General features: G+C 36.0%; 1 protein-coding gene across 1 annotated transcript in view; it reads left to right on the top strand.

Annotated features, from left to right (window-relative positions):
- The window catches only part of SMCHD1 (structural maintenance of chromosomes flexible hinge domain containing 1), a 239,197-nt gene that overhangs the window by 79,064 nt on the left and 133,442 nt on the right, over window positions 1-26,691 (top strand). The window contains exons 6-12 of the mRNA XM_006867274.1: window positions 9,505-9,619; window positions 9,735-9,854; window positions 11,153-11,319; window positions 17,270-17,360; window positions 18,056-18,266; window positions 24,700-24,820; window positions 24,900-25,083. Coding sequence (XP_006867336.1) covers window positions 9,505-9,619; window positions 9,735-9,854; window positions 11,153-11,319; window positions 17,270-17,360; window positions 18,056-18,266; window positions 24,700-24,820; window positions 24,900-25,083 — 1,009 coding nt within the window. The remainder of the gene's footprint in view (window positions 1-9,504; window positions 9,620-9,734; window positions 9,855-11,152; window positions 11,320-17,269; window positions 17,361-18,055; window positions 18,267-24,699; window positions 24,821-24,899; window positions 25,084-26,691) is intronic.

Here is a 26,691-nt window from a genome sequence, read left to right as displayed (position 1 = left end):
AAGAGCTGAACAGAAAATGTCAAAGATCAGCTCAAGAAGATAAAACCAAATACTGTAATAAATTATGCAAAGATTTGGAATTAGAAAACCTAAAAGGAAGAACAGGGTCAGCATTTCTCAAGCTGGAGGAACTGTAGAAAAAATTCAAGCCTCTACTTTCATTATCGAAAGATTCTCTTGGCAAATTATTGAATGATGCAGAAAGCATCAAGAGAAGATGGAAGGAATACACAGAGTCACTGTACCAAAAGGAAATTGTTAGTGTTCAACCATTTCAAGAGGTAGCATACAATCAAGAGCCAATGATACTGAAGGAGGAAGTCCAAGATGCGCTGAAGGAATTGGCAAAGAACAAGGCACCAGAAATGGATGGAATAAAGATTGAAATCTTTCAAGCAAGTGAGACAGCACAGGAGACACTCACTCATCTCTGCCAAGAAATTTGGAAGACAACTATCTGGCCAGCTGATTGGAAGAGATCAGTATTTCTGCCTATTCCAAAGAGAGGTGACCCAACAGAATGCAGAAATCATCAGACAATCTCTTTGATATCTCATGTGAGTAAAGATTTTCTAAAGGTTATACAGAAATGGCTGCAAGCATATACATTGACAAGAACTTACAGAGGTTCAAGCTGGATTTAAAAGAGGCCATGGTATGAGGGAAATCATTGCTGATGTCCGATGGATCATGACTGAAAGCAGAGAATATCAGAAAGATGTTTACCTGTGCTTTATTCACTATGCAAAGGTTTTCGATTGTGTGGATCATGACAAGTGAAGGACAACGGACAACATTGCGAAGTATGAGTATTCTAGAACACTTAATTGTGCTCATGAGGAATCTACATGGATCAAGAGGCAGTTGTTCAAACAGAACATGGGAATACTGAATGGTTTAAAATTAAGAAAGGTGTGCGATGGGTATCTTCTTTCACCATACTTATTCAGCCTGTATGGTGAGCAAATAATAAGAGAAGCTGGATTATATATATGGAGAAAAACATGGCATCAGGATTGGAGGAAGACTCATTAACAACCTGCGATATGCAGATGATACAACCTTACTTGCTGAAAGTGAAGAGGACTTAAAATATTTACTGGTGAAGATCAAAGAGCACAGCCCTCAGTATGGATTGCATCTCAATGTAAAGAAAATAAAAATCCTCACCACTGAACCAATAAACAACATCCTTATCAACAGAGAATGATTGAACTTGTCAAGGACTTCATTCTTCTTGGATCAACTATCAACACTCACGGAAGCAGCATTCAAGAAATCAAACGACGTATTGCATTAGGCAAATCTGCTGCACAAGACCTTTTTAAAGTGTTGAAGAGCAAAGATGTCACCTTGAAGACTAAGGTGTGCCTGACCCAAGTGCTGGTATTTTCAATAACCTCACTTGCATGCGAAGGCTGGACAGTAAATAAGGAAAACTGTAGAAGAATTGACGCATTTGAGTTATGGTGCTCGAGGAGACTATTGAAAGTGACATTGGCTTTCAAAAAAAAAAACAGATCCGTGTTGTAAGAAGCGCAGCCAGAGTGCTCCTTGGAGGCCAGGATAGCCAATCTTTGTCTCTCATACTTTGGAAATTTTGTCTGGAGGGACCAGTCACTGGAGAAGAATATGTTTGGTAGGGTGACGGGTCAGAGAAAAATAGGAAGACCCCCCTCAATGAGATGGATTGGTCAGATGGCAGCACTGATGGACTCAAGTGTGGCAACAATTGTGAGGTTGGCCCAAGATTGGGCAGTGTTTCATTTTGCTGTGCATAGAGTCGCTATGAGTTGTTATGGACTTGATGGCACCTAACAACAAGTCCTGATTATCAAGTAATCGAGGCTAGGTCAAATGGGGCATTATTTGCTAGTTGGGGCATTATTGTGCCTCTCCCTCACTTCATATCATACGGATGCTTCACTCAGCTCTAGCCCTCCGTGGCTGTGTCCTTTTCCATGGGCTCATGAATCCCCAAGTCTCACCACAGTATGCCCTTCTCTTTTGATAGTCTTAGGGTCCTCTGTTCCTGGATTCTTAAACATTTATTATTATTATTAATTTTATTTTGTTTTTAGTGAAAGCTTGCTTTGCAAGTTAGGTTCCATTGAACAATTTCTCTGCTGGTTGTTCAGTGGCATTGGTTACAATTTTCACAGTGAGTCAGCATTCTCATTAGTTCCATACTGGTTCTGTTTCCATTAGTTTGGCTTTTCTAAACTTTCCTCCTTATCTTCACATTTTTGCTTTAGAGCAAATGTTGATTGTTTAGTCTCATATTAAGTTCATGAAAATAATTAAATGAAAAGACAATGGAATTTTGAAGCTCCCAGCTCCCTCATAGATGATTACTTAAAGGTTCACAGTATTCAGGATGACATGGTTTATTGTATGAGCCATTCTGTTTGTCTGAAAGGTTACTCTTGGGGTGGCTTCATTTCTAATTTTAAGGGTATCTCAGGGTAAATGTCTCAGGAGTTCCTTTCATCTCTATTGATTGATTAGTCTGGTCTTGTTTAGGAGCAAATTTTCTTTTCTTGTTTTTGCATTTTTCTTTCCTGCTATCCAGGATCGTCTGTTCTATTCCTGGCCAGAATGCTTGATAGTGGTAGGTGGACACCTTCTGGTTCTTCAGGTCTCACAATATATTTTGATTCATGTGAGCCCTTAGTTTTGTAGACTAGTTTCTTCTTTGAATCTTTGGTTTCCTTCTTTGTCTTTTATAGAGTAGAGACCAATCTTAGATGGTAGTAGAGAGTATGTTAGATGGTTACTTGCAAGCTTTTAAGACCCCACAACTAATCACCAAACTAGATTATAGAAGATTATCTTTATGAACTATGTTAGGCCAATTGACTGTGTTCGCTCATGTGTCTATGATCTGAAACCTTCAAACCCAGGAAAGTAATCTTGCAAAATGTTTTCTTATGTTTAGGAAGTATCCAAACTGTCCTCCTTATGTGCTTTATTATATATGAATGGGCTGGAAAAACTTAATGCAAAAATTTCATTATCATTTAATTTTACTTTTCCTTTAACTTTTTGAAGCCCCTTCATATATGAATATGTATGCAACACCCACAGACATGTATGAGAAGTCATGTATATGTTACTTCCTATATACATATACCTATATATACATCTATTCATGTATGTACATGTGTTAGTATATGCCTTCTTTTATACATATGTATACTTATCTACCTATGTATCTACATACATATTTTTGGGTGGTTATTATTAGTATTGTTGCAAAATTTGTATATGTTTTAACATTAGCAAAATTATCTCTTATTCTTGTGTACTTCTTACTGTCATCATGTACCTTAATCCAGTTGTAAAGATGTTACTCATATTAACCAACAATAGCAAGTATATTCTGTTACCTAGAAAGTGATCCTCCTCCCTCCCTTCCTTTTTCTTCCTTACCACCAAAGAATTGCTTTCTGTATGTATACTTAGTCTTAGCTTTTATAAAAGTGAGACCATAGAATATTTGTTTTTTGTGATTGACTAATTTTACTCAGGATTATGTCCTCTATATTCATCCATGTTAATGAAATGTTTTGAGAACATATCATTCTTTATTTGTTGTTTTTGCTGTTAAGTGCTGTCAAGTCAATTATGATTTATTGTGACACTGTATATAGAGTTTCCAAGGAGCGCCTGGTGGGTTTGAACCCCACCAACCTTGCAATTAGCTGTCCAGTGCTTATCATATAGCACCACTTATAGCTGCTAATATTCCATTGTATTTATATGTTTGTTCATCCATTTACCCATTCACTGATTGGCACTTTGGTTGTTTCCATCTTATTGCCAGGATAAATAATGCTGCAATGAACATAGGTAGGTGTACATATTTCTATGCATGTCACTGCTGTTAGATCTCTAGGATACATACCTACGAGTGAGATGGCTGGATCATAAGGTACTGCTATTTCTAGCTTTTTGAGTAAAAGTCATATACCGTTGTCGACAGTTTTTGAACCATTTTACTAATTCAGTTCATTACTTCACCAGCATTTGTTCTTTTCTGCTCTTAACATTTTTTTTTTATTGCTCAGATCTGCTCATAACAAATTTTGTCCACTTTAGTGCATTTGAAAGTCTGTGTCTCCACACTTTGAAAGAATTTTACTGCACATAGAACAGAACAATCACTGGACTGCTAGCCTCAAAGGTGGTTGTTCAAATCCACCAGTGGCTCCTTGGAAGTATAGGGTGGTTATCTGGTGGAACTGACTCATTTTTTTTTTTTTTTCATTTATGCATGCTTCTTTATTTTAAATGAACTTCACTATTTGTACTAGAGACCACATTAAGGAAATTAATTTAAGCTTCTAATTCTTGAATAGAAAACGAAACTTCACAGTTAAGGAATTGAGTTTTCAGGAACATAAAAAAAAAAAAAAGGCATAAAAAGAAAGATTGAGAATCATTTTTCAAATTTGACTCCTTTCACATTTTTTTAAAAGGATAGAACAACAAATCTTCAATAATTAAAAAATTTTTGGTGATAACTTAAATCACAATACACATTTGTTCAGAATTACCTGGATGACCATCATATATAAGACTATGCAGCCCCTGAATCCCTGTGGTACCAAGCGAAGACTAACAGTGCTGAACTTTTCATACAGGTTCTCATTTGGGGTCTGTAGATCCTGTACAGGCTTGTCTAACCGTTCCTTTGAGATTTGTGCGTTGTCAATGTTGACAACACTCGTTCAGAGTATGATTGTCAGGGTGGGGTAGGGTAGGGTAGGGTGGGGTGTGGTGAGATGGCAAGCCGGCCGACAGCTGTACCTCTGCCATAGTGATAAAATCAGAAGTGATTTCAGTTGCTGACCAGTCACAGACGACACTGTAGATTCATCTTGGAGGGCCAGAGATAAAGAAGATTAAAAATACTGGTTTTAGAGGTAGAGAAATGCTGGCACGTGGAGAACAGATACTAGGAAAAACATGCCAAAAAGAAGTTCTTTTGGTTGGTGAGTGAATCCTAAGCTAGAGCTTGATCTGGTCTTTTGGAACCCCAAAGGTCAACCCAGAGGAAACCCAAGGCCAGACCAGACCATTAACCATTTTGGCCCTGTTTTTTGTGTTGGGGAAGGGGGGCAAGGCAGTCCATAAAAAATATTGATCCTAAAGAAAAAAGCAGGTTTTGTCAAATAATCTTCCTCCTCCACTTCATTTTGGTTAGTGTGTTTCAGAATTTTAAGTAAACAGCTGTTGTAGTTGGGAAAGAACGGCATCAGATCCATCCACCAAAAAATGCTGTTGTCATCGGCCAGACCATCCAGCTCCCAAAGGGACATCAGCCTGGGGTCCACTCTGTAATTACTGTAGTACTCCCATATCCACCACCCAATTTGACAGCTCCCATTTTCTTGCATAGTTATCAGATCACTGTGTCCACCTATACAATCATTACCCATAAAAACCTGAGGTACCGTTCTTGCTCCTGTGAGCTGCTGGAGATAATCTTGAACGGCATTTGTGTCATTGGAGGCTGTGATATCGACAAATTCTAAAAGCCCTTGTTTGAAAGGCAGTTGGCACAGGATCTCTTGGGTCTTTCTGCAGTAAGGGCAGGTGGATTTGATGAACACAACCACCTTCCCTGGGTGGAGTCTGCTGTTCACAAACTATTGGGCCATGCTGACAAGTTGCTATCTCCACAGGAGGACTCTTTAGTTGCAGGTATTGCTGGAGTGAGTGTAAAGCCTTTTAATTCCATTTTTATGTAAACTTTTTGAAGCCACCTCATACATTTTTCTTTGTGGTAGTTATTAAATGTTTTTCTTTTAATCTGGTGTATGTATGTGTATTGTGTGAGATAGGTTAGTACATACATTTTGGGGTGCATATGTTCATGCTGTTTAGTAATCACATATGTGCTCATACATACTGTGTTGTTTGTATGCATAGTATGAGTGGGATATTTTGTGTATATTGTTTGAGGTGATTGGTGGGGATGCAGTTATTAATGTGTTACACAGGGACTTTTGTGGATATATGCTTGTTTGATGTCAAGTTTAAATGTATGTTGTATGGGGTGTGTTTGTGTGTGTGTAGGTCTGTTGCTCAGTTGTGGTTTTGTGTGCTTCTGTGTTATAAAATGGCAGTTTTTTAGTATGCTTTGCTGATTTTCTCCATTTGCATTATTTTTCTTATCGACACATACTGTGTTAGGACATTTTCTAGTAATTAAAGTGTTTTTATTTATCCCATTTTCTATTGTTCTTCTGTTGTATTTGTGCCTTTAAGAAAGTTTGTTGAATCTTTTTGTTATTGCTGTTTTTATTTTCTCTTGATTGTTTGCAATTTATATATATTTTTTCCTGATTGTCTTTGACAGTTTAATGTGAATATTTGACACTAGATGTCAAGTTTGAAAGTACACCCCTCTACCCAAAATACGGACCTATAGAACTCTTTAGCTCTGACCACTTCGTTCTTAAATTAGTACTTTCATTGTATAGAATTTCAGTTTTTACATTTTAGAAATCCCAAAATATATACACACCACTCTCCAAATCATACCACTTAAAAAAAAAACAAACAAAAAAAACTATACATATTACTTCATGTTGTCCTCTTGATTGTCAGATTGTGTTTGTAAGAACATTTCTTTACACCAGGCATTTTGGTTGTAAATTTCTTTTATTTAATATTATTTTAAGTTTTTATTGTGAATTGAGTGATTAGTTTACATGGGGGAACACTAGTTTTACACATATCATTTCATCGCAGTGACCACAGTATCCTCCTTTGCTTCTATTCCTTCTGTTTATTTTTTAGGGGGGAATGGGAATGTACACAAAAATCACACTCAGGAATATGTGATCATTTAAACAACCAAAGGACACATTCTGCTAGCCTGCCTCCTGGCCACCAGCATCTTGCTGCCAGCACACAGCCTTTCTCTTTCTGTAAGTCTAGAGTCCTCTGCTGCTGTCTCTCTCCGTGCTCCCATCTCTGTCTCCATCTCTGGTATTGGCTGCTTCTCTGGATAGGTTCTCACATTCTGCTTGTGCTCTTTTACTTTGATGGGCCTGGAGTTCTCTGTTCCTGGACTGTAAGTTTAACTACTTCCCTCTTTTTGTCACAAAACTTCTTTTTCTACCTATACAATTGTGACAGTCAAAATTAGTCATGATAACAATTACTCACTATTGACTCGTAAGAATCTTATACCCATCTCATTTCACCAGACCAGACTAAACAAGATGAAAACTATTCATTGGGGATTCTACCTTGGCCTCCACACTTTGAAACTAAACTCCTTCTTGAAAATTTGTAAGCCAGTCACTTCATGCCTTTATAGCCCCTCCCATTTTAGGTAACCAGTTCTAAGTTGCCAGTCCCACAGAGTGGATTGGATTGATTTTAGATGTGAGGACTCCTTCCCTGTCAGTTGGTATTTTGAGCTGCTACATCCATTAGTATAGGTCAAGTTCATCAAATTGTAGCAACTTACACTTGTTTCCTTTATTTAAAAAAACAAACTTTTTTCTTCCCTTTTATCTTTCTCTGGTTGAGTTCTGATCATCAAAGCATCAAAGCTACATTGAATGGGTACTGTCTACAAGTTTGGGCATTCTTATGCATTTCCCCTCACTTCATATCAGCTGGACGCTTTGCTGTCAGCTGTAGCCCTCTGTAGCTATGTTCTTGTCCATGGGCCTAGGAGTCCACAGGTCTCACCACACTTTGGACCAACCAACCCCTCCTCTTCTCTCTGTCATCTACAGGTCAACGGGAGTCTATGGAATGTGGTTGAACTCAGCCCATAACTTCATTGCTGCCTCTCCTCCTCTTCCACTCACCAGTTGACCAAGTTGGTCACCTGCAAGCTTGCATGCCTGCTCATGTGTTCCCTTTAAGTTTCGGTCCTGGAGGGGGGGTTTGTCTTGAAGGGACTTGATTGCTTGCCTTGATGGCTCCCCAGTGAACAACTTATTGGTTCTTGTAGTAGCCAATTAGACCACCATTTTTGTTTTAAATTTTTCCTGCTGGTCTTTCTTTCAAGAAGTATCTTCTGTTCCTCTAGCTTTTCTTGACTGGTCTGCTTGTCCTTTCAAGTAGGAATGTTCCACCTCAGAGAGCTCTGGAAAATTCCTTTTATTTTTACCTGTGAATTTTTTATTTAGCTCTAATTTAAAATTCTAGGGAGACACATTTTCTCTATTTACTTAGGAGATAATATTCTACTGTCTTTTACATTGTTGCTATTAAAGCCTGTTGTTTTTTTAGTGCAATTGAGCCGTTTCCAAATCATAGCAACCTTATATAGGGTTTCTAAGGAGTGACTGGTAGGTTTGAACCGCTGACCTTGTGATTATCCTACAGCACAATACCAGGACTCCTTCTGTCCTGTTTTATTGATCAGACTATATTCTAGTTATTCTGTTTATTTTATATGTTCATTACAGTGTTTTTTTTAATCCTCTGTGGCCCTTTTGGTCTTCATGGATCTGTGGAGCCATGTTTTATATTGACTTGAGAATATTTACAGCTGTTGTCCATTATCCTTTTTTCTTTCTAGAATTACATATAATTTGTGAAAGATAACTTATTTTACTATTTCATGTCTTTTAATACCCTACTTTGGTATTTTCAATTTCCTTTTGGGTAAGTTCTCTGAATGTATCTTCCAGTTCACTTATTCTCTCCAGCTGGGTCACAGCTGTTCTTTAACTCTTCCATTGATTTTAATAATTGTTCCAGAATTACCCCAATTCTGTTTTTTTTCTGATAATGGGAAATGCTGTATCTGGCAACCTCGTGTTTATTTTTGAGTCTAACAATGTCTCTTCTCCAGGATGTTGTTATGGTATGGTGGGAGGTTTCCTGAGGGCTCTTCATCTGTCATCATACATGGAAATGAGAATCTCTTTTGATGGTGTTGCCAGTTATGTGCTGTGGAGTTGGTTCCGACTTATAGCTACCCTGGTCCAGGGTTTCCAAGGCTGTAAATCTTATAGGAGCAGAAAGCCTCATTTTTCTCCCATGTAAAAGCTGGCAGTTTTGAACTGCTAACCTTGAGGTTCACAGTCCGACTCATAACCAATACGCTACTAGAGCTCCTTTCTTTTGATCGTGTAACCCTCTTCTTTAGATAATATTTTAACACTCTTCAAAGTAGCAGACATTTTTGAAGGATGGTTCTAGAGGCATAAAGATTTATAAGGACAAAGTTATTTCTGTAGTACAGATGAAAAAGATTTTCTAATTCAGTAGGCTGAGTCCCAGGAATGTATATTTCTTGAAGTTCCCAGGTGATGCTTATGTTGCTCATTTGGGGCTGCACTTTGAGAACCCTTGCAAAATACCATGCCTTGACTTTCAGCTCTGATTCTTTTACCTTGAGTAATAGAGTTCGCTGGCTTGGGGATCACTTTGCTAACATTTAATAAAAGTTCTATAAACATTTCTTTTGGTACCAAAGTAACTTGTTTAAAATCACTGCATTAATGTTATGTTTTATTTTAGTGATCATTCAGGATATGTTCGTCCAGTACCAGTGCCACGCAGTTTAAATAGTGATATTTCTTATTTTGGTGTTGGTGGCAAGCAGGCTGTTTTCTTTGTTGGACAGTCAGCCAGAGTAAGTAAAATTTTCTAATGAATGAAAATATTTTGAGACTGATGCTTTTTAAATGAACAAATAAATCAGTTTGACTATTAGGAATTTTTAAAGTACTCTTTTTGCTGTGTAACAGATGATAAGCAAACCTGCAGAATCCCAAGATGTTCATGAACTTGTGCTTTCTAAAGAAGATTTTGAGAAGAAGGAGAAAAATAAAGAGGCAATATATAGTGGCTACATTAGAAACAGAAAGGTACAATGCATTTTGGTTCAGTAGTTAGAATTGTATTCCTTTGGACAATTAATATGACAAAGCTTTTTTTTAAATCTAATTAAATTCATCTAATTTCTGGTGTGGCACTGTGGGCTAATACGTCAGACTGCAAAGTCGTTTGAACTGCAAGCTCACCAGCTTCTCAGAAAGCCTATACAGGGTCGCTATGGGTTGGAATCGACTCGACGGCACTTAACAACAATTTCTGTCTAAGATACTACAATCGGCATAACAACCTGGTCTTTGGAACCTAACCATGTCGATGGGTTTATTTTATCCTCATATTCATTAGCTACTTTTATCTTCTGTGTCCAGAAAATTTCTTCTCTTTTGTTCATCTCACTTTTTTTGTCTTTAACTTGTATTTATGTATCAATTTATGTATATTGGTGGATTTTATTCACATAATGATTTCCCTAAACTAATTTCATCTTACCTTACCTTTGTAAAGTCATATAAAGCATATTGATGGAAATACCTATCATATTAAAACTGGTGAGAAATAGAAATTAAGAGTTTAAATGATTTTCAAAACTGAATATATACATATGTATGGCAAAGTTGGCAAAACTGGGATCTTTTGGATCTTACTTTTTGTATTGGCTTTTCTTGTATTTTATACTTAGTACATTCAAACAGCCATTTAATGAGTATCAGTAAGGTACCTAAGAAGCTCGTTGGTTTTGTAGGATAAGCACTAGGTTGTGAACCATAAACTCACTGATTAGAACCCACCAGCTGCTCTAAGGGAAAAAGATGAGGCTTTCTGCTCCCTTAAAGATTTACAGCCTCGGAAACCCTGTACAGGGTCGCTATGAGTCGGAATCGACTCCACGGCACATGACAACAACAACAACATATATATATACATACACACATAAAGAGCTCTGGTACAGTAATGGTTATAAATCGGGCTGCTAATCTCATGGTCAGCAGTTTGAAACTACCAGTGGTTCCACAGGAGAGAGATGAGGCTTTCTACTCCTGTAAAGATTTACAGCCTCAGAAACCCTATACAGAGTGGCTATAGTTGGAACCAACTCCAGCACATAATAACAACATACTACATTGTATGGTAAGTGTTCTCAAATTTCTAGTCTTGTTTAACTCAATATTTGCTATTTTTATCTTTTTCTTTGTGATTCTAAAGTTGGTTTATCATTATGGGACAGGACAACTTGTTTTTCTGAAGCTTTCTAAGTGAATTAAAACAGATATAAATGTTTTTATATAATTTAGTTCTATCTAATCTGTTATGTTTATATTTCCTCTTATAGCCATCTGATTCTGGTCACATTGCAAATGATGATGAAAGATTTCTACATCATCTTATCTTAGAGGAGAAAGAAAAAGATAGTTTTACTGCTGTGGTAATCACGGGAGTACAACCAGAACACATACAGTATTTGAAAAATTATTTCCATCTTTGGACACGGCAGTTAGCGTAAGTAATTGTATTTGGTTCCGGACATAGTGCTACTTATCCCTTTTAAAACAGAAAATATTGAAGATACCTTTGAAGCCTTTTTGGTGTTATTTAGACTCCTGTTTGATTTCCTTCAATATAATATGCAATACTCTGATGATGGTGTTAAAACGGCTCTCTCTCAAATATTTATAGATCACCTGTGGTATATGAGCTTTATTTGAGACACAGATTTGTTTTGGTGGTATAGTACATGTAACAAATTTGCCATTAGCCATTTTTTAGGCATATAATTTAGTGATGCTAATTTCATTCACTATGTTCTGCAAACATCACCATTATCCATTTCCAAAATTTTTCATTTCTCTAAACAGAATTCAGTTCCCCTTAAGCACTAATATCCCATCTCTCCTTCCCAATGCCCCTGATAACCGCAAATAAACTTTTGAAAAAGTGTGATCATTCAACATTTGTATTTTTGCATCTGACTTATTTCACTTAGCATAATGCTTTCAGGGTTCATCTATTTCATGGCATGTATCAGAACTTCATTTCTGTTTATGGTACAGGCTTCATTTATATCAATTTAAAACAATTTTTATTGTAGAAATATATATGACACAACATTTGCTGTTTAACATATTTTATTTGTACAGTTTAATGGCATCATTGACATTAATCATGTGCACCATTATTGATATCCATTATCAGTTTTATCATCCAAAAGTTCAGTGCTTTGCATCATTGACTCCTTCTGTTCTCCTCTCTCCCATCCCATTAACCAGTACAGTTTCTAATTCTAGGTATTTTGTATGAGTTAGATCATACACTATTTGTCCTTCTGTGTCTAGCTAATTTCACTCAGCATAATCTTTTTAATGTTCATCCATGTTGTAACATATATTTAATTTCTATTTAGGGTCGAATAATATCTCATTATATGGCACTTAACAACAACAACATATGTTTATGCTACAATTTTATTTTATGCATTCATCTGGCATAGGCTTTTTTGAGGTCTGTTGTAAAATGAAAATGAACATCAAGATTTATGAAATTCAGCACCACTACTCTCATATCCCACTTTTGTGTTTCTTCTCCATATCATTATCTTCCATACAATATATTTTACTTATTTTGTTTGTTTTGTCTGCATTTCTATGTCTTTCTTTTCTATTTATTGGCTGTATCCATAGGGTCTAGAAGAATGCCTGCTAATTAGAAGATGCTCCGTAAATGGTTATTGAAATACTATGTAAAGTCTGTTTAAAAGGGGAGAAATAAGAGCAAAGTTTGATATATTGGCATGTCATATTAGTAGATTACTAATATTAACTATACTGATGTAAGTTTGGGAGTCTGGTGACTGCATACAATAAGCACTGGATTGAGCCATCTAGCTTGCTCAATGGGAGAAAGATGAGAGTTTTTGCTCTCTTGAAAATTTTAAAGCCTCGAATAACCCTATACGTATGTATGGTTTTGAGTTGGAACTGATTTGAGCATTGTGGCACTGTAGGATAAGCCCTGGTTGCTAAGATCGGTATTTGGAGCCCAGCAGCCAGTGTGTGGGAAAAAAATGAGGCTTCTTTCTGCTCCCGTAAAGATTTATAACCTTGGAAACGCTATACAGGGTCACTATTATTTGGAATTGACTGGACAGCACTCCACAACAACAACAAAAGATAATGATGTTGAGTGCTGTTCAGTCAGTTCCAACTCATATAAGCAATATCGGGTTTCTTTTGAATCACTTACCTTGTGATTGACAGTCCAATGCTTAGCCTACATCTTTCGCCACACCAGGACCTTATTATTGTATAGTTATCCCAGTAAGGCATACTGTTCTAGAAGTACTATATATTCCTATAGGCTAAATCAGAAGACTATTTAATGACTTAGTATTTTTCCCCCTGTAGCTGTATGCTATAGACCATTTATTTACTGGATTCTTTCTATAATTTGCATTAGTATAGAGGTCTTGCAAAGAAGATATGTCTTCAGAAAATTCATGTTTTTAAAAATCTTGTCATTTTACTCAAAATAACTATTATACTTAATTTGAGATTCTGTATTTAAACATTAATGTATATGATTATGTTTAAATAAACATATTTCATGAAAAATAAATTTGCTTTATAGGAGTATTCTTTTCAATTATTATTGTGATTTATTAGGACTTGTACCCCAGGATATTTAAGGAATTTGGGTTTTTCTTCCCTAATTTTATATTTACTATTTTAAAAATTAAGCAATTGCTTTAATAAAGGAACTCAGTGCAGATAACATAATAATACCTGCTTGCTGTAGCAAATAATAGTATATTCATTTAACTATTTTAAGCAGACAGTTGTGATTACTATCTAAAGTGATCTTTCTTAATATAGAGTGGTAAACTGTTGCTTGTTGATTATTGTGTCACATTTATTTTGAGAAATTGGAAGAAAGATCTAAAGATTTTCACTGATCTCTTTATTTCATTGGTATTTTAATGAGTAAAAAAACTTAATGATCATTAATTTAAATTTTTATCATGAAATACTGCAAATTTCTATTGAGGAATAACTAAAGATGTTATTTTTTAACCCTCAACAATGTCACCAAGATACAATCTTATAAAACTTTTACTTAAAAAATAAAGTAGTAATGATTTCTAAAGCAGTTGTTTTCAATGTAGGATAATATATTGTTTTGTTTGCTTTTGGAATATTACAATAAGAATAGTTAGTTGAGAACATAATTTAATCCAGTATATTATCTGATATTTGAGTCCTTTCTAGAATATCTGACAGAATTTTAATAACCTCCTGTTGTCTTCTACTTTATTCTAGCATATTTGATTTGATAAACTATACTTTTAAAAAAACCTTTTTATTGTGAATTGAGTGAAGATTTACAGGCCAGATCATTAGTTTTACGATCAACAAATCAAATACTTTGCTTCTTTACAATGATGCAATCCCCACAATGTACTATTAGTTAACGGTATTTACCTCTATTCACCTTAACTCCTGCATTCCTCCCTGTGAATCCAGTTACCTTCATCCTTCCTTTGCCAGCCTCCCTCTTGTTGCATATTGCCTGGCCCCATCACCCATGTGAACCTGTATCTTCCTCTATCACATGAATAATTTTCTCTTCTCCCTTCCTCCTAGCCATCCTTGAATATGTTTTTAATCAAGAAAACCATTTCTTAACTTTTTACAACAGTGGTCTCATACAATATTTGTCTATTTGTGAGTGACTAATTTCACTCACCAGATGGAATACACAGAAATCAAATTGACTATATCTGTGGAAAGAGGCACTAGAAAAGCTCCATATCATCAGCCAAAACAAAGCCAGGGGTACACTGTGGAACAGACCATCAATTACACATTCAGACTGAAGCTGAAGAAAATTAAAACAAGTCCACAAGAGTGAAAATATGGCCTTGAATATATACCACCTGAATTTAGACATCATCTGAAAAACAGATTTGATGCATTAGACACTAAAGACCGGAGACTAGAAGAGTTGTGGGTTGACATCAAGAACATCATACAGGAAGAAAGGAAAAGGTCATTGAGAAGGCAAAAGAGAAGGAAAAGACCAAAATGGATGTCAGAAGAGGCTCTGAAACTTGCTCTCCAGCATGGAGATGCTAAAGCAAATGGAAGAAGTGAGGTGGTACAAAAGCTGAACAGAAAATTTCAAAAGTCAGCTTGAGAAGACAAGGTCAAATATTATTAACAAAATGTACGAAGACCTGGAGTTAGAAAACCAAAATGAAGAACATGCTCAGCATTTCCCAAGCTGAGAGAACTTATGGTATTGAAGGATTCTATGGACAAATACTAAATGATGACAAAAGCATCAAAAGAAGATAGAAGGAATACACAGACTCACTGTACCAAAAAGAAATGGTCGATTTCCAACCATTTCAAGAGGTAGCATATTATTAAGAACCAATGATCCTGAAGGAAGAAGTCCAAGGTGCATTGAAGTAATTGGCAAAGAACACGGCATTGGGAATTAATGGAATACAAATTGAAATCGTTCAACAAAGTGATTAATGGAATACAAATTGAAATCGTTCAACAAAGTGATGCCAACTTGCGGCACTCACTCATCTATGCCAAGAAATTTGGAAGGCAGTTACATGGCCAACTAACTGAAAGAGATCTGTATTTGTGCACATTCCAGAGAGGTGACTTAACAGAATGTGGAAATCATCGGACAATATCATTGATCTCCCATGCAAGTACAGTTTTAGCAATGCTAACACAGAAATGGCTGTAACCACACATTGACAGAATTTCCAGAGTTTCAAGCTGGTTAGGGCGTAAATGAGGGATCTCATTGCTTACATCAAAATACCAGAAAGATGTTTACTTGTGTTTTATTGACTTTACAAGGCTTTTGATTGTGTGGCTCATGACAAACTATGGCTGACATTGCAAAGTATGAGTATTCGGGTACACTTAATTGTGCTCATGAGGAACCTGTACATAGACCAAGAGGCAGTTGTTAGGACAGAACAAGGGAACACCAAAATTCTGTTTTAAAAGGTTTAACATTAGGAAAGGTATGCCAGGGTTGTATTCTTACACCACGCTTACTCAATCTGTATGCTGAACAAATAAAGTAGCTGGATTATATGAAGAAAAACATGGCATCAGGATAGGAGAAAGATTCATTAACAACATGTAATATGAAGATGATACAACCTTGTTTGTTGAATGTGAAGAAAACTTAAAATACTTTATCGATGAAGATTAAAGACCACAGCCTTCAGTTTGGGTTTGCACTTCAATGTAAAGAAAACAAAAATCCTCATCACTGGACCAATAAATATCATCATATAAATGGAGGAAAAGTTGACATCTGTGACTTCATTTTGCTCAGGTCAACCATCAACACTCATGGAAGCAGCAGTCAAGAAATCAAATCATGTATTGCACTGGGAAAATCTGTACAAGACCTCTTTTAAAGTGTTGAAGAGCAAAGATATCAGTTTGAGGACTAAGGTGTGCCTGACACAAGCCATGGTATTTTCAGTAACCTCATATGCATGGGAAAGTTGGATAGTGAGTAAGGAAGACTATAGAATAATTGATGGATTTGAGTTATGGTGTTGGAGAAGAATATAAGTACCATGGACTGTCAAAAGAACAAATAGATCTGTGTTGGAAGAAATACAGCCAGGGTACTCCTTGGGTGCCAGGATGGCCAGACTTCATCTTTCGTACCTCAGACATATATATTGTCAGGAGGCACCAGTCCTTGGAGAAAGATACCATGCTTGGTAATGTGGAGGGTCAGAGAAAAAGAGGAAAACTCAAAATAAAATGGATTGGCATAGTGGCAGCATCAATTGACTCAAAGGTAGCTGTGATTGTGAGGGTGGCCCAGGATTGGGCAGTGTTTCATTCTGTTGTGCATAGGGTCACTGTGAGTTGGTACTGACTTGATGGTACCTAACAACAACAACAGTTTCACTCAGCATAATATACTACACTTAATAATATATACCAAGTCCTGGTGTGGTACTGTGGGCTAATGCATCAAACAGCAGAGTCGTTTGAACTTCAAGGTCTGTGGTTCGAGCTCACCAGCTGCTCCTTGGAAACCCCATACAGGGTCGCTGTGGGTCCGAACCGACTTGATGACACTTCACAACAACATACATAATAGACTATACTTCTTTGAAATGTAAAATATATGGACTTTGTATTTGGAAAGGCTGCCTCTCTCAAGCATTAGTTCTGTGACCATACGTAATTTATATTAACTGTGAGTCCCCTTTTTTTGTGTCTGTAAGATGAAATATAATACCTGCGTTTCAGGGTTTTTTAACCACTAAGTAAGATATTTAAAAATGTACCTAGTAAGTACTTCTAAATAGTAGCTATTAATTTTTAAATTTTTTAGTGAAAGATTATATTTTACATGAGTGAAAGTATAAAATTATTCTCCTATATTTTAGGCATATTTATCATTACTATATTCATGGCCCAAAAGGAAATGAAATATGTGCATCAAAAGAAGCTGGACCTTTCAACAACATTGATATTGAAGTAAGATAAAAATTCATCTTAATATGTTAATAAAATTATTAGGTATCTGAATATCAAATGACTGAATAACAAGTCAGTCAATAATTAACTCCTCTTATCTTTTATCAAAGTACTTCAGTAATTCTGTATCCACTTAAACAGATCATTCTTAGATGAATTCTTCTTTACCTTTATTTGCTGTAGCGTTTGGATTCTCTTTTCCCCTCTCTCTTTTGTAGAGATAATGAGTTGTTGCTGAATATCACACCTTGAAGCAGGAGGAAAGGAGCATAACTCTTCTTCTTTTCATTAAAGTCTAAGTGGTGACTTATGATTTAGAAATAGAACATTTTAGTGTCAGGTTCTCAGTATTCTTGCTTACATGTTAGAATTTTGTGTATATCATTGTGTTATGTGCTGTCAAATCAGTTCTGACTCATAATGATCCTGTATAGTATTTCCTAGGAGCAGCTGGCAGGTTTGAACCACTGACCTTGCAATTAGCAGTCCAGTGCTTAATCTATAGCATCTATATTGAAATTATAATTAAAGCTATTTAACCTGTAAATACACTTACACTACACACACAGAGATATTTTAAACTAGATAATTACTTGTACAAATAAAAGTAGGTTTTGCCTGTTATTGGATCGTAGCTGAGATCAAAAGGAATGTCACCGTAGAATTTAATTATTTTTGTTTTATCTTTATTTTAGATTTCTATGTTTGAAAAAGGGAAGGCACCTAAGATTGTCAACCTAAGGGAAATACAAGATGACATGCAGACGTTGTATATAAACACAGCAGCTGATAGTTTTGAGTTCAAGGCTCATGTTGAAGGAGACGGTGTAGTGGAAGGGATTATCCGATACCATCCTTTCTTATATGATAGAGAAACTTATCCTGATGATCCATGCTTTCCATCAAGTATGTTGAATTTGTTGTTTTAGCTACAAAATGTGAAGTTGTGATTTAGGATTAATCATTGTTATAGTTAGGCTGTTAAGGTTAGAAGAGTAAATTATTTAATTATTTTCCTTTATACACGTCTTTTTAGTTTGTTTGGTATTTGTAATTTTTAAATTCGTGATTTTTATATATATTCCATTCCAGATGATAAAATACTAGTTTACACACATATATACTTATATGTATGTTGCTAAGTGCTGTTAAGTGTGTTCTGATTCCTAGTGACTTGTATAAGATTTCTGAGGTTGTAAATCTTTGTGGGAGCAGAAAGTTTCATCTTTCTCTTGTGGAGTGACTGGTGGTCTCAGATCGCTGACCTTATGGATCATGTTGTTGTTGTTAAGTGCCGTGGAGTAGGTTCTGACTCATATATAGACCCCGTAGAGGGTTTCCGAGGCTGTAAATCTTTACTGGAGCAGAAAGCCTCATCTTTCTCCTGCGGAACAGATGGTAGTTTCAAACTGCTGACCTTGCGGTTCACAGCCCAATTCGTAACCGCTACGCTACCAGAACTCCTTTATGGTTCATAGTCCAGTGCTTATCCCACAGAACCACTGTGCTTCTGTTTGTGTGTGTGTGTGTGTGTGTGTGTGTGTGTAGCTTTCTTACAGCTTTTCTCTTGAGTTGAACTTTTAACATTGTATTGCACCTTTTTTATATCCCCTATATTGTCTTCCTTTTGTCTGAATATGTTGGCATTTATAAAATTGTGTTAGCTTTATATAATCATGTCTTATCAGTTTTTTATAAACTATTCAGTGTCCTCTAAGTACATAGCTCTGAATTCTGTACTGTTAGGCATTGATTTTATTTTTATATGTGGGTAATAATACTGTCAGAACTTTATTCTGTATATTGATATCTTTAAAGCTAGACATTCTCACTATGCTGCTTTTTTTAGATCATTCTACTTTCTTAGACTTGTGCTCTTTTAGATAAACTTTACAACTGGCATTATATATTCACTTAAAAAAACCTTAGTGGCATTATTGAACTTGATTGGATTTATGTATTAATAATATACATTTTTCATATCCATAATATTTTCTTAGTATTGTGGGTTCTGAAACCAGATATCCCGAGTTTGAATTTCATCTTTGCCTCTTCCTAGCTACTCTGTAATCTTGGATAAAAACACTACTTCCCTTAGTTTTCTCATCTGTCTAGTTGGAGTAATAGTTCATCCCTCACAGAGAGTGGTGAGGATTAAATAATCTGTTGAAAGTCCTTAGAATAATGCCTAACACTATTGAGTAAATAGTCAGCTCATGTTTTACTCAGTGACTCTACCTGCTATGAGGTCTAAAACCCCTTTTAAATTTGTTACTTTCTAAATTTTCTCTGCTTGCAGGCAAGAGAAAGATTAAATTCTTTAAATAATAAGTTGAATGATGATCAGAGGACTCTGCTTTAAGAGAAAAGTGATCCTATTAGTTCTGCTTTGAGAGCAAAGTGATCTTTTAATATGAAAGAACTTTTATATAGGGATTTCTCATAAGGGCTTTTTGTGAGGAGAGGAAGCCATCATTTTATGGGTGACTTTATGCCAGCATAACTATTGTTGTTAGGTGCTGTTGAATCGGCTCCAGCTCTTAGTGACCCTGTGCACCACAGAATGAAACACTGCCTTATCCTGTACTATCCTCACAATTGTTGTTACCTTCGAACCTACTGCTGCTGCTCCAGTGTCAGTCCTTCTCATTGGCGTCTTCCTCTTTTTTGCTCACCTTACACTTTATCCAACATGATGTCTTTCTCCAAGAACTGGTCTCTACTGAGAACATGTCCGAAGTATGAGAGGCGGAGTCTCACGTCATAGCATAAATGAGGTGTGACTATATTAGGATCATAGTCTATGATCCTTATTTATCTGGATACATGAAAATGTGTTGCTAACATAAATAATATTATAATTAAGCTTTAGATGCCCAGTAGTTTACTAATTTATTGTATGAAGTAAATTTGATCAGTTTTATTGGCTGATATGTCCGAACTGGTAAACATTATGTAACCAGACACCATAGATCAACCATATGGTTTCCAAGTGAAAATTGAAAGCATTGTCAAAATGTGTGAGGTATGAGATTTAAGTTTGTATATATGTAGAGATGAAGGATTCAGTTATAGGGGATAATATGAGCCGTTGGGGGTATGTTGTTGATTTCATGTGCTGTTAAGTTGGCTCCAACTTATAGCGACCCTGTATAGAATTTCTGAGGCTGTATCTTTACAGGAACAGAAAGCCTCATCTCTCTCCCAAGGAACCACTGGTAATTTGAACTGTTGACCTGTGAATAGCACCCCAACATGTAAACCCACTATTCCAGAAGCCTTTTTATTGTGTATGAGTGTAAGTCCAAAAGTATTTCTATAAAATCATAGAAACTTTTATTAAACAAAAATACAAAAATATGAGTCTGATGTCCTGAGACATAGCTTCCATCTAGTTCTATATACTTCTGAAAGTAGTCTTTTTAACTTTCTTACCCTCCTTGGAGTCCTGTAGTGGTGCTGTTGATTAATGCCCTGAACTGCAGTGTTGGTTTGAACCACAAGGTAGGTGGTGCAAAATCACCAGCTGCTCCTTGGAAACACTACACAGGGTCACCTTGAGTTGGAATCGACTTGAAGACACTTAACAACAGCAGCAACAACCATTCCCCATGGATACAGTAGTCAAGAAATCAAACTACATATTGCATTAGGCAACTCTGCTGTTAAAAAGCAAAGATACTACTTAAGGATTAAGATGTGTTTGACCCAAGCCATGTTATTTCAGTCACCTTAAATGCATGTGAAAATTGGACAATAAATAATGAAGACCGTAGAAGGTAAATTTGAATTACGTTGTTAGAGAAGAATATTGAAAGTACCATTGACTGCCAGAAGAACAAACAAATCTGTGTTGGAAAAAGTACAACCAGAATATTCCTTAGAAGCCAAAGTACAAAAGAAGTCTCATAATCTTTGCTTCTGATGAATATTCTGGCTGTATTTCTAAAATTATTTGGTATCTTTGCTTTTTAACATTTTTCCAAGCATGATGTCCTTCTCCAGGGACTAATCCTTCCTCATAGCATGTCCGAAATATGAGAGATGAAATCACACCATCCTGGCTTATAAGGAGCATTCTGGCTGTACTTGTTGTAGTACATTGATAATCACAGCACAGGTAAATGCTTGCTCAGTAGAGATTACCTGTTATTGATGGGAAACAATGTTCATATAAACATTAATTCCTAAGATAACTTCTTACCAAGAAGGAATGAAGGTTATTCCTGGCCCCCAGCACCAAACCGTGGTGTCAGTCATGGAGAAATATCAAACAAGCTTCTACCTGGGGCAACTCAGGTCTTTATTTAGTAGTAAATGTGAAAAGAAACATGAAGGTTGACTGAGTTCTAGGCTGGGTTATAGGTATTTTACTTTATGTTTATCCCCACGATATACCTTTCAGACAGTTTATCAGGAGGGACCAGTCCCTGGAGAAGAATATCATGCTTGGAAAAGTGGAGGGTCAGTGAAAAAGAAGTAGACCAACAAGATGGAGTGACAGGGTGACAGAAATGGACTCAAACATGACAACAATTGTGAGGATGGCACAAGACTGGGTAGTTTTTCATTTTGTTGTGCATAGTATCTCTGTGAGCTGGAACTGACTTGATGGCACCTACCAGTAACGATCCTTCCCCAAAGAATTTTGTGCTCTTAGATTTATACCATGCCATTATGGCAGTTTTGACATCCTTATGGGACTCAAATCATGTACCTTGTAGATGTTCTTTGAGTTTTGGGAACAAAAAGAAGTTTGAAGGAGCAAGATCAGGATTGTAGGATGGATAGGATAAACTTTACCAACAAAATTCTCATAGGACAGCCTTTGCTGTCCTCAAAGAAAGAGCAGGTGTATTGTGATTTGAAAAAAATTTCTTGGTACAACTTTCTTGGCTTTTTTTTTTTATCACCAATGCAATTTTCATTTTTCTTAAAAATTTCTTTTAATAAGCTCCTTCGAGAAAGTTTATCAGGATTATCCCTTAGCAATCCCAAGAATAGTCACTATAACCTTCTGAGCTGACCTCTCTGCTTGAAGTTACCTGGCCCAGCAGATCCCCTTGGAAGCCACTGTTTGGATTGTACCTTTTTTTTTTTTAAAGTACTGTAACGACATTAAGACAAGTACATTACTGAGAGAATTTGTCTGCAGCCATCCACTGACTTCAGAGACATGCTTAACCACGTTTTGTTTGGAATAAGCCTATGCATATATGAATTAGAAAACCAGTAGCAATATTTTTTGACTTTGTATATAGGTTTTTAAAGATTGCAGGGTCAGCAACTGGTGTGCTACTCTGAAGACAAATATTGCTCTTATAAAAGTAGATAATTACTCACTTTTAAATGACAAACACCATTGGTAAAGTGGCATCAACTTTAAAATTCTTCTTTGTTGTTGTTAGGTGCGTTTGAGTCAGTACCAACTCATAGCAACCCCTATACACAACAAAATAAAACACTGCCTGGTCCTGCACCAACCTTACAATTTTTGCTATGCTTGAGCCCATTGGTGCTGCTACTGTGCCAGTCCATCTCATTGGGAGTCTCCCTCTTTTTCTCTTACCCTCCACTTTACCAAACATCATATCCTTGATCAGGGACTGGTCCTTCTTGACAATATGTCTGAAGTATAAGAGACGAAGTCTAGCCATCTTGGCTTCCAAAGAGCATTCTGGCTGTACTTCTTCCAACACAGATTGGTTTGTTGTTTTGGCAGTCCACGGTACCTTTTTTTTAATTTTTTTTTTAAGTTTTTATTGTGAATTGAGTGATAGTTTACCTGGGAGAACATCGGTTTTGCACTCATTGTTTCATTGTAATGATTATAAGCTCCTCCATGCATCATCATTCAACAGTATTTGCTTCTATTCCCTCTGTTTTTTTTTGTCTGATATACGCAAAAACACTCAAGAATATATTGTCATTTAAGCAACCAAAGGGCACATTCTGCAAGCCTGCTTCCTGGCTGCCAGCACACAGCCTTTCTCTTTCCATGAGTAGAATCCTCAGCTGCTCTCTGCCTCCATCTGTGGTGTCACTGCTTCTTTAGATAGGATGGGAGTCCATGGTACTTTTAATATTCTCCTCCAACACCAGTTCTTCTATGGTTTTCCTTTATCACTGTCCAACTTTCAAATGCACATGAGATTATTGAGAATACTGTGGCTTGGGTCAGGCCCACCTTAACCCTCAAACTGACAACTTTGCTCTTCAACACTTGAAAGAGGTCTTGTGCAACAGATTACCTAGTTCAGTACATTGTTTTTCTTGACTGCTGCTTCCATAAGTGCTGATGGAAAATGAAGTCCATGACAACTTCAGTCTTTTCTCCATTTATATGAATGTTATTTATTGGTCCAGTGGTGAGGATTTTTGTTTTCTTTATCTTGAGCCCATACTGAAGGGTGTGGTCTTTGATCTTCATCAGTAAGTATTTTAAGTCCTCTTGGTTTTCAGCAAGAAAGATTATATCATTTGCATATTGCTGATTGCTAGTAAGTCTTCTCCAATCCTGGTTTCATGTTCTTCATATAATCCAGCTTCTCAGATTATGTACTCAGCATACAAGTTGAATAAGTATGGTGAAAGAATACAACCCTGGCGTACACCTTTCCTGATTTTAAACTATTTGGTGTTCCCTTGTTCTGTTCAAACAAATGCCTCTTGGTTTATGTTCAAGCTCCTCATGAGCACACTATTAAGTGTTCTGAAATAGTCATTCTCTGTAATATTGTCCATAGCTTGTCATGAGATACACAGTCAAAACCTTTTGCATATTCAGTAAAGCACAGGTAAACATCTTTTTTTTATATTCCCTGCTTTCAACCAAGATCCATCTGATGTCAGCAATGATATCTGTCATTCCCGATTCTTGCCTGAATCCGGCTTGAACCTCTGGCACTTCTCTTTCAATGTACGGTTGCAGCCATTTTTATATTATCTATAGCAAAATTTTACTTGTATGCAATATTAGTGATATCGTCCTATGATTTCTGCATTCCTTATTGTCACCTCTCTTTGGGATGGTCACAAATACAGATCTCATCCAGTGTAGCATCTCTACTGGAGAGTAAGTAGCAGAGTCTCTTTTGACATCCACTTTGGTCTTTTTCTTCTTTCTTGTCTTCTTAATGACCTTTTGCTTTCTTCCTGTATGATGTTCTTGATGTTATCTCACAATTATAGAATGCAATTTGAGAGGTCATGTGGATTTGGGTTTCCATTTCTCTCAAGCAGTTTTAATAATTCACTTATAGAAATTGACTTCTTAGTGATAAAAATTATGTATATTGTACATCAGTAACATTTTATTTCACCTACCCCTTTAATCTAGAATTAAAAGATGAAGATGATGATGATGACTGTTTTATAATTGAGAAAGCAGCAAGAGGGAAAAGGCCTATTTTTGAATGTTTTTGGAATGGACGATTAATTCCATATACGTCTGTTGAAGAGTAAGTTTTGATATTTTGCTGAAATTGTATTATTTCATATTCTAATCTTTTTACCAACTGATGTTTTATTCTATTTAAGCTTTGACTGGTGTACTCCTCCTAAGAAGAGAGGACTTGCACCAATTGAATGCTACAACAGAATATCCGGTGCATTGTTCACTAATGACAAATTTCAGGTCAGCACAAATAAACTGACCTTTATGGATCTTGAGCTAAAATTGAAAGACAAGAACACCCTATTTACAAGGATTTTAAATGGACAGGTATGGTTCTAAGTATTCAGCTTTGAGTGCTAATATATATACTACATACTTATGCATACGTATGTTCCCACAGTGGCTTCTTTTTTTAAAAAAAGGTAAGTTGTTACTAAGCGTACAGTTTAATGTCATTAATTACACTCACTGTATTGTACAACCTTCTGTTTCCAAATCATTTCCCCCTGCTCTAATCTGATGGGTCTGATTAGAAGAGAAGGTGGAAGAGGATGTTGATGGATTCTATGATTCATTTGTGAGGGATTTTGTAACAAGGCTAATTGTGATGTGGTTCGAGCCCACCGGTTGCTTTGTGGGAGAAAGATAAGGTTTTCTGCTCTCACAAGATTTAAAAAGACCTGGAAACCCTATACAGGTCGTTGTGAGTTGGAACCAACTTGGAGGCCCTTAACAACAACATTATAAATAGAAACGCAATATTTTTCAAGCAGTAACTCCTTTTTTCTCTTCTTCTCAGTCCCTGGTAACCAGTAATAACCTTTTGTCTCTATTCTTTTGCCTATTCTAGGCATTTCATGTAGGAGCCCTGGTGTAGTCCTATAGGGTAAACATTGAAGTGCTAATCAAAAAGTCAGCAGTTCAAATCCACCACCTGCTCCTCTGAAATGCTATACATGTTTGCTATGAGTCAGAACCAACTTAATGGCTACTTAACAAGGCATTTCATATAAGGAGAGCTTAACAGTTTTTGTCCTTTTGTGTCTTACTTGCAAATACTCTGTTTTGAAATAAAGTAAATCACAAGTAGTGTAGATTTTTCCTGATATTTAAGAAGTTTAAATTTTATTTAATGAAAATATTCTGTTACAGTTATAGATGATACGTAGATAAATTTTTCTTCATGAGCATTAAATGTTCACATTGTTCAGAAATTTCAAACTGATTAGAGCATGTTTGTATAAAATTCACAGATCTTAGATGTTCATATTAAACCCTTAATTTAGTGAATAGAAACTACAGAACCATGTTCATTTAATGATAGGATATATGAGCAGTTATATCTCATACAAGATCTGTGCTTGCATATTATTAACCCAAATATTTTAATCTAGTTGTGAGCATAAAATGGAATAGAACTCTAAAATACTTTTAGTAAAAAGTGGTTTGAAATTAGTATTTTGATAGAACAAGTGATTTGATAGAACAAGAATTATCCCACTGGGAATAATTGTTTTAAAATATTAAATGAGACAGTTGTACTTTTATTTACCTCCATACCTCAGAAATTTTTACTTGATTATACTCTTCCGATAGTTTAATATTTGGTAAACAAGTAATTGAAGTGTTTGTGGTCAACCTGAATTTGCTGAGCAGTAAGATGCATAGCACACTGTCTTTATAGTCAATCTTCCTTATAAAATGTTAAGATTAATCTTAACAATTATAAAAATCATGACTCGTGAAAGTGTTAGGTTCTCTTAGAGAATTATCCACTGAGAAAGGTCATGTAAAAATGAGTCAGTATTCAGTTATGATAGATTTGGAAATTTTTTTATAGCATGGTATTGTCCAATATTTATCAGATAGTTTAGTTTTCCTAAATGTCATCCTTACTAGGTTAGCTCAAATTATTTTGCTATGTTGTTTTTTTTT

This window comes from Chrysochloris asiatica, unplaced genomic scaffold, assembly GCF_000296735.1.
Source record: "Chrysochloris asiatica unplaced genomic scaffold, ChrAsi1.0 scaffold00103, whole genome shotgun sequence".
Lineage (NCBI taxonomy): Eukaryota > Metazoa > Chordata > Mammalia > Afrosoricida > Chrysochloridae > Chrysochloris > Chrysochloris asiatica.
This window is presented reverse-complemented; position numbering and strand designations above follow the sequence as displayed.